This window comes from Bufo bufo, chromosome 7, assembly GCF_905171765.1.
Source record: "Bufo bufo chromosome 7, aBufBuf1.1, whole genome shotgun sequence".
NCBI classification, from domain to species: Eukaryota; Metazoa; Chordata; class Amphibia; order Anura; family Bufonidae; genus Bufo; species Bufo bufo.
Genome location: NC_053395.1, coordinates 175,211,520 through 175,221,004, shown reverse-complemented (window position 1 = coordinate 175,221,004; position 9,485 = coordinate 175,211,520). Strand labels below are relative to the sequence as shown.

Below are 9,485 nucleotides of genomic sequence, written 5' to 3'. Positions count from 1 at the left end.
TACGATATTGAGGGTCTATCCTCAGCACCCCCGCCAATCAGCTGTTTGAAGAGGCTGCAGTGCTCCGGTGAGCACCCCCGCCTATCAGCATACCAACAACGGCGCCATACATTGTATAGTGGCTCTTTTTGGTATTGCAGGCCCGTTCACGCGAATGGGACTGAGCTGCAAATAGGCCACGTGACTGATGAATAGGCCACGTCACTAGCCTAGGAACAGGCCTATGAAATAGCTACGTGTCCACTGAACGTAATGTAACTGGTCAGGAAGAGGACCCCCCCCCCCCCACTTGGAGAGGACATTGCGGCCATCTTGATCAAAGAAACCTCTCCAAATCTCACGCGAGGTGATGTGTGACATTACAGCGGCAGGCTGGCAGGTGATGTCATGTCACCGTGTCCAGACAGTGATGACGTCATCACGTTACTGCTCAAGATTTAGCGTTGTTTCTTCCGTCAAGATGGCTGCGGCGGCCTCTCCATGAGCAAATGGATGAGGTTTTTTGTTTTTTTACCCCTGATTCTCGTTCCCTGTCATTGCGCCCGCTACATACAATGCTTTGCGATTCGTGATGAATCTAATTTCTTTGTGATATTTGGTGAAGCAGCCTAATCTAATTTTTGATAACTATGGTCATCACTACGGATGACCATCAGTAAAAAAAAACATTGGAAAACCCCTATATAGCGCAGTCCATAAACCATTATGATAGCGCTGGCACTGCTCATCAGGGGGAGGAGCGCTCTATTGATGGAGGCACTTTGGCACCGTGGGGGTGTGGCCTATTCGCGTGGGCGTGGCTTAGACTTTCCGATGGAGCTCACATAGTGCTGGGGGGGTGAGACTTTCTCTGAAGACATTGCTAGCAGCAGCATTGTCATCTCCTGAAACTCTGAGGCAAAACAAAGCGTGACTCACAGCAAACACCCAAGTACTTATTAACTTATTATTTGCTAAATCTGCAGCTTATTAGGTGTGTGCGGCAGATAAGTCTCCGTGAGACACCCAGCCCTCATTAAACACACACTGCCCCACGAGCGCTGGGACAGCAGGGCCGCACAGCCGCCCCCCTCCGCCGCATTCCTGCTCGGACCCCCGGGCCCTCCTCTTTCAGGTGTAGCTGTAATGCGGCGCTGACCTGACGCGCATGCGCACTCGCTTCCTCTCGCTGACGGCTTTGTCAAAAAAAAAAAGTTGAAGTCGCTGCAGTTTAACACAAGTGATAAAAAAAAAAAAGAAGCTGCAGCGGCGGCGGAGTGGAAAAGGCGGGGGCGAGCGGAGCAGGAAGGCAGAGAAGACGCTCGGCCGGGAACGTGACAGAAGTGCAGAGAGAGACGGGACGGCGGCTGCACGGAAAGTTCCCCGCACCATGGAGTGATTGACATGTGAGTATCCGGCGGGCTTGTGTTTGGCGTTACTTCCGCCGCTCCGGACACGGGCGGGGGGGGGAGTCATGCGGTTTTATTTATTTTCTGTCTTCGCATCTGCAGGTTGGTGGAGCGGTGAGCGGAGGCTGAGGAAGCGGCGCCATGGACGGAGCGGCTCTGGAGCAGGCTCAGAGCAGGGCGATAGTCACCGAGAGGAGGAAGGCCTGGGCGAAGAGCAGAGACTCCTGGCAGGCGTCGGAGGCGGAGGATGTGTCGGCGGAGAGGGGCCACATACCCCGGGCGGTGCAGGGCAAGCTGCGGCTGGCGGACGGCTCCGGTCAGTAATAAGGTCCTTGTGTATGTAGTCAGTGCTGACCCCGGTGCCCAGCCTGATGGGGTAAGGTGATGTAGGTGCCCAGCCTGATGGGGGTAAGGTGATGTGGGTGCCCAGCCTGATGGGGGTAAGGTGATGTGGGTGCCCAGCCTGATGGGGGTAAGGTGATGTGGGTGCCCAGCCTGATGGGGGTAAGGTGATGTGGGTGCCCAGCCTGATGGGGGTAAGGTGATGTGGGTGCCCAGCCTGATGGGGGTAAGGTGATGTGGGTGCCCAGCCTGATGGGGGTAAGGTGATGCGGGTGCCCAGCCTGATGGGGGTAAGGTGATGTGGGTGCCCAGCCTGATGGGGGTAAGGTGATGTGGGTGCCCAGCCTGATGGGGGTAAGGTGATGTGGGTGCCCAGCCTGATGGGGGTAAGGTGATGCGGGTGCACAGCCTGATGGGGTAAAGTGATGTAGGTGCCCAGCCTGATGGGGGTAAGGTGATGCGGGTGCCCAGCCTGATGGGGTAAAGTGATGCAGGTGCCCAGCCTGATGGGGTAAAGTGATGCGGGTGCCCAGCCTGATGGGGTAAAGTGATGCGGGTGCCCAGCCTGATGGGGTAAAGTGATGCTGGTGCCCAGCCTGATGGGGGTAAGGTGATGCGGGTGCCCAGCCTGATGGGGTAAAGTGATGCGGGTGCCCAGCCTGATGGGGTAAAGTGATGCGGGTGCCCAGCCTGATGGGGTAAAGTGATGCGGGTGCCCAGCCTGATGGGGTAAAGTGATGCGGGTGCCCAGCCTGATGGGGTAAAGTGATGCGGGTGCCCAGCCTATGCCATCTTGGGTCTTTTATCTACATTATGCACCATTATCAGAAGACCCCAGTCAGCAACCTCCAGCACTCAAGGCTGTTGTGAAACTACAACTCTCAGCATGCACACTTGCTCGGCTGTTCTTTGACTCCCTCAGAAGTGAATGGAGCATGCTGGGAGTTGTAGTTTAGAGTGCCGGAGGTTGCTGGTCCCAGCTGTAGTCTCTACTCTTTTATACTTGCTTTAGATATAATTTTAGTGTGGTTTTTTTTTTTACCCAAAGGAATGTCCATACATGGGACACCCGGTGGGATCTGACCCCCCCCCCCCCCAGCATAGATATGATAATATACAATATGTAAGCGTCTATGTAAATAAGATAATGGGGGGGGGAGTCTCCAAAAAAAGTTTATGCACCCACATGTAAAGTTTTTGGGATACTTTTTCATCTTTGTGGAGATCTAACCACGCCGGCCCCTACTTCTTTCTTCGGGGGCTCGTGCTGCTTCTCTTCTCTCTACATCATATAGATGTTTCAATGTATTTGTTCAAGTATCGTCTTTGTCTTATAGCTATATACCATATTTATGTGATTGTGAATGTCGATCCCTTATACTGTATATTGTGTTTGTAAACCCTTTCACTGCCAGATCAGTAGTAAGGGATCAGGTTGTTACCGCTGCTCCTGGTCACGTTTAGGTGACCGATCTACAAACCCATAAAACCACTTATAAGATGGCACCGCTGTGGACATGACCTTCATGGGCCCCAGGTTTTTGTGCTTTCTATGGTTCATTTCTTTAGGTTTTAATCTCTTGGGTGATCCGGTCGTTAATCCCCTCATATTTCGGATGCTTTGGCTCCGTCCAGGCTTTTTTTTTTTTTCTTGGTTATGTTGTTGAATATGATGTTTTGAGAATAATACTGTATTAAGATCAGCACAGCGTGTTCTAATCTGGATTAAAGGACGCCTGTATAGTGGCCTTCATGTGTGCGCCCCGGTTCACCTGTCGGACGGGCTCCTGTAAGAACGGCTGGGGGCAGCGAGTTTGACTGGAAATGAATGTTTTCTGCGTTGCTATTGAGCTCATAGTTTGCTAAGTGTTATTTTTGCTTGTTCTATGTTTATTAGGTTACCTGCAATTATATGGTTTTCCTTTCTGTGCTATATTGTAAAGTGCACAATGCATCGGATTGCAGCCAATCGAGTTGTGATTGAGGAGATATTAAAGGGGTTTCCCGCCTATCAACAGGATTGATCATAAATGTCTTAAGGCTGGAGATGCAACTAGGGCTGCAGCTATCGATTTATTTTAGTATTTCAAGTAGTCTACCAATAAATCCAACGATTAATCGAGTACTATGATAAGAAAAGGCTAATTAAAAGAACGTTTTCTATAAGAACTCATCAGCTCCTTCCCCAGTGCAATCAATTCCCCCTCCAATGCAATCAATTCCCCCTCCGGCAGTGCCACCATCTCCTCCGGCAGTGCCACCAGCTCCACCATATTATCAATTGCTCCCCCTCCCAGTGCCATCAGCGCGGTACGGGCCGGCGGGTGACCACGGAGTGTGAGTAATAGCTAGCGCCTCACTCCCGCTCCGTGGTCACATGGCACAAACGAATCATCGATGCAAAAAATTTGCAACGTATGTCGAGGATTTCAGGGACTTGGTACGTCATATTAATATTATTATTTTTTTCCCACCGGTAGATTTTTTGCTTGGGCGATAATGTACCTTACAGGTTACCATAGAACGGTGCATGGAGGAATATTGACCCACAGAGACCTAAGGCCCCCATATGTTTTAGGCTACTCTCTGGTTGGAACGGCGGACAGTCTAATATGACTGTTCTCTAACTCATTGTCACAGAAGTGAAGGATCACGCACATTGGCCCAGATTTAATAATGTATCCGCGCCAAAATAAAAATTTGCGTGAAATGTTGCATCTTCGGTTTCTATACTTTTTTTCGATGTTCTCTCTCTCTCTCTGTCTCTCTCTCTGTGTTTTGTGGATCCGAAAAACCCGGACGCCAGCAATGTACGTTCCTCATTTTGCGGACCGCACATCGCCGGCACTCTCATAGAAAATGCCTTTTCTTGTCCGCAATTGCGGACAAGAATAGGACATGTTCTATTTATTTTTTGCGGAACGGAAGTGCGGATCCGCACATGCAGACAGCACAATCCGACCCTATTAAAAAATGAATGGGTCTGCAAAATTGCGGAGCGGATGCGGACCCATTTTGGGGACGTGTCAATGGACCCTAAGACATCCAATAGTTGGTATAGAGTCGGAGAAAAGCGTCTGCCCCTGCACCAGATTTACCCTTCAGCCTGATCCCCTGTGATAAATCTGGTGCAGGTCTAGACGGCCGGTCTAAGCTTGCACCACAATTTGTAAATCTGGGCCATTGAGTTTCAGCGCCCGATCCTTTTGATTTGGTGGGTGATATGCAGTCATATTTGTGACATTTTGCAAAAAAAAAATTCTCACCGCTCTAGCCACTTTTCAATAAGAGGGGTGGTAAGTTGAAGGGGTCGGGGCCACTGTCTGTTTCTACAAATTTACTCTAAGTTTAACCAGAAAGTAGCATCAGTTATAAAAAAATAAATCTGTCTGGTTTAATTTTCTGGTTCACCAATTGGTAAAAGATGCTCCAAATTTTTAAGAGGCATGCCCAGACTGCCTTCACATCTCCATTTTGGAGATCCGGTGTAAATGCTGGCTGTCGGCCGGACAAAAAAATACTACACGCAACGTTTTTTGTCCGCCCGAAACCTGACTTTTTTTTTACCCCGGAAATCGAACGCTTCACTGATTGACCTCATTGCAGTCTATGGGGATTCGGTGGTGAAGTGGAGAATCCGGCAAGCTGCTCTGTGATCAAGGCCTAGCATGTTTGGTGCATGTGAAGTGCTTGTCTAAGTAACTCTCCCCTATTGTAGTATTTGGGATCGGAGCAGTTAGACCTTATTTTTCTGTTTTTGTGTCCAAAAATACCTCCACAGTTCTGTGTTTTTGACCCCTAAAAGCACGTCAAACCCAAAAATCTCTGTGTACACCTTCTCATACTTTGTTATAGGCGACCACCATGTATTTAGCCCAGCAAACTGGTCTGCTAAACACAGCGTAAAACTGCATTTACAAGTCTGTATGAGCTGCGTATAGTTTTATCCGTGTGGTGCCAAGTAGGGCTGCAACGAGTACTCAATTAAATCGAATAATTCAACACAAAAAATCCTTGATGCAAGTTTTTTGCATTGAGGATTCGTTTGTGTCACGTGACCACAGAGTGGGAGTGAAGCACTTGCTATTACTGCCGCTCCCTGGTCTCCCGCTGGCCCGCAATGTACTTGGAATACTCACCTTTCCGGCAGGGGGCCTCCGGACACTCCACAGCACGTCCATGGTCCCGCGCTGCACTGACCTCCTGACGTACGCCGTGACCTGACGCGCTGTGTGGTGTTGGGCCCAGAGCTGTGCGGAACGATGAAGTGTCGGGGGCGCCCTTGCTGGAAACATAAGGTGGTGACACCGAGGGGGTGGGGGCGCGACTATGACCGGGCGACCAATGACGCTGTGCACTCCAGGTTTAAGGAGGGGGAGCAGAGCTGATCGCACAGAGGGGAACGAAGGGTGTTGGGGACTGATGGCAGGGGGTCTGATTGTTTTCCTTTATAAAAACAGTCTATTAATTCATTTTTTTCTTACAGTACTCGATTAATCGTAAATATAATCTGTAGAATTTTCGATTGTTTTAGTAATCGTTTGCTGCAGCCCTAGTGCCAAGTAGATGAACTTTCACCCAGTCATTTTTACAACGAGTACATTTTATGTAAAGTTTGTAACCTTATGCAGTTTTAAAGAGCAGCATTTGCTATGTGGCAGTAGGTGGTCCGACTGTTGGATACCGTACGGGGGTGCACCTAGTTTTCTGCAAGTCAGATTGTAAGTCGCTGTTCTCTTGAAGATCCTGCAGCCGCCGTATAGTCACGGCTTATACTAGAGAATCTGTAGTGTGATGTATGTGGTGCCGGCCTGTCGCCGCTGTACAGTGTATCTGCATGTAGTCTGTATATTTAGGAATGCCTTGGCTGTGTTTGCCTGACCTGTGGATACAGAAGACGACATTCCTTGGGGTGGTTTGTCTTCAGTGTATGATCATCTGCAGACCTGTGCAGACTGTCTCGCCTCACCAGCCAGACGAGATCAGCAGGAGCTGCAGGTTTGTGTCTGTAGTCGGTCCCTTTACTTGTGTGTCGTACACTTTTCTGAACCTGTAGGACACTTGCGTCAAAGTAATGTGGACCGGATCCGGATCATCACACATTGGGAAAACGGGCTGATTTTAGGCAGTGGCGTGCACATGGACCCCATGAAGTGGCAGATGTCTGTATACATTACAAAGCCATAGACACTGTGTGGTGCCTCCATCTCTCTAAGAGCATGGCTTCTAGGGTGCGATGCCTCAGTAATGTCACATGTACAGTTGAGGCAAACTTTAACTTGACTTTATTTAATTCTGTTGTGTTCAGTGTCAATTTAAAGTCTGTAGCACGTCGCCTTCTATTAGCCTCATGGGTTCATACAGATTAGCAAATTTTAGGGACAGCATTCCAGATCCATGATGTTGTGCATGAGACATTAAATTTAGCAGAAATATCAAAACTGTTTCATAGTTCTCAACCGTGCCTGACGAAAAGACCATAAGGAGATGTTTGCATGGCTGATTGTACAGCAGAATTTTGGCGTAAACAGCCGCTCCAAAAACCCGCCGTGGCCTTTCTGCCTCTCATTTAAATGAAGATCGCTGAGCGGCGACTTAAAGCTATAGCTGGACAGAGAAGAGACCTGTCCCTTCCAGCCGTGGCTATAGGCCACCGCTACGCTATCCTTGGCGCTGCCTCCCATTGAAGGGCCTCCTGAGGCTAGGTTCACACGGCAGAGTCCACAGCGGTTTTTGGTTATGGTTTTGTACTTGTAGTCTGCCTCATTGAGGCTTCTCTAAATATCTGCCTGTGTTGGGCAGGTCAGTGGGGGGGAGGTTGGGGACTATGCTTTTCCATTCAGCTATTCTAACATGTTTACAAGGACCTCAGATAACTGGCCGTAAACTCAGGGCCCCATACACATTAGACTGCTTTCACACTGGCGTTTCTGGGTCCGCTTGTGAGATCCGTTTCAGGGCTCTCACAAGCGGCCCACAACAGATCAGTTAAGCCCCATTGCATGCTGAATGGATAAGGATCCGTTCAGAATGCATCAATTTGGCTGCGTTTGGTCTCCGTTGAGTTTTTTAGACTGTCACTAAAACGCAGCTTGCAGCGTTTTGGTGACCGTCTGACTATGCAGAGCCAAACGGATCCATCTAGACTTACAATGTAAGCCAATGGAGATGGATCCGTTTTTCACTGACACAATATGGTGCAATTGAAAACGTATCCGTCCCCTATTGACTTTCAATGTAAGTCAAGACGGATCCGTTTTTAACGGATACAAGCGTTTGCATTATTAATGCGGATCCGTCTGTGCAGATACAAGACGGATCCGCACAAAACGCGGGTGTGAAAGTAGCCTTAGGCTACTTTCACACCTGCGTTTAGGTGCGGATCCGTCTGGTATCTGCACAGACGGATCCGCACCTATAATGCAAACGCTGGTATCCGTTCAGAACGGATCCGTCTGCTTTACTCTGTCAAAAAAAATAATCTAAGTCTAAGTCAAACGGATCCGTCCTGACTTACATTGAAAGTCAATGGGGGACGGATCCGTTTACAATTGCACCATATTGTGCCAATGTAAACGGATCCGTCCCCATTAACTTACATTGTAAGTCAGGACGGATCCGTTTGGCTACGCACCGCAAGGCGGACACCAAAACGCTGCAAGCAGCGTTTTGGTGTCCGCCTCCATAGCGGAATGGAGGCGGAACATAGCCAAACTGATGCATTGTGAGCGGATCCTTATCCATTCAGAATGCAATGGGGCTTAACTGATCCGTTTTGGGCCGCTTGTGAGAGCCTTGAAACGGCAGTGTGACGGTAGCCGTAGATTGTTTTTGGCCGACCCTGCTGTCTTCAGTGGGAGCTCCAGAATGGGGAGCTCCCGACTCTGTCCCCTTCCAACATTACCTGTAGGGGGAATCGGGTGCCTTAGATTTCAGTGCATCATCCTATTGTAAAGCTGCTGTTATAGGCTTTCTCCTCTTCCCATTCAAAAAGCCTACACACTTCACCCACAGCATCACCCACTAATGATGTAATGGCAATGAGGAAAATAATTTATGAATTAATGAATCCCTACACGTAAGTCCTATCATCTGTTGTGCTAGCCAGGGTGTATATCTGAAGGCAGGCTCCAGGGCTGACATTTAGTATAAGGCATGTTCACACACCGGAGCAGATGGACCCCTATTACCCTGGCCGATGTCGCCAGTGGATGATGAGGCGTCCATCGGTGCTCGTTTGCACAGGACGATGCAGAATGGATGTAGGAGGAACGATTACTACAGCAGCCCTTCCATCCTCATTCTGTTCATTCTGCTGCTGATAAAGATGCAGAGCGTCTGCTTGATTATATGGGCCAGTTATCGGGATCAAGTGTTCTATGAATGCTCGTTCCTGGTAATTGGCCCGAAAATGGTTCAGACTAATAGGGCCCTTGGTTTGCTTCATGTTTTGTGTTTTTAGTTGAATTTTACAGATTTGTTTCTCTGGACTTGAGGTCCTTTCTGTTCCTGTGCTGGATCTGACAAGGTGCACCACAACTGTGCATAGACACACTGGCTAAAAGTTAGGCAAAGGTCCCACTCCCATATGTGGGAGAGAAGCATTCATGTAATGTCTGAATGCACCAACATTTTGCTTGAGGATTTTGGTGCATAATGGGGGTCATTTACTACCCAGAAATGCGCATATATTAGGTGTACAGTATTTCTGTCACAGATTGCGGCACAAAGGTTATTTGCGCTGCAGTCTGTGCC

General features: G+C 48.9%; 1 protein-coding gene across 1 annotated transcript in view; it reads left to right on the top strand.

Moving 5' to 3' along the window:
• Positions 1-1,134: 1,134 nt before the first annotated feature.
• ITPRID2 (ITPR interacting domain containing 2) overlaps positions 1,135-9,485 on the top strand; it is an 87,852-nt gene continuing 79,501 nt past the window's right edge. Inside the window, exons 1-2 of the mRNA XM_040439489.1 lie at positions 1,135-1,385; positions 1,491-1,704. Of these exons, the coding sequence (XP_040295423.1) occupies positions 1,530-1,704 (175 nt within the window). The 5' untranslated portion in view covers positions 1,135-1,385; positions 1,491-1,529. The remainder of the gene's footprint in view (positions 1,386-1,490; positions 1,705-9,485) is intronic.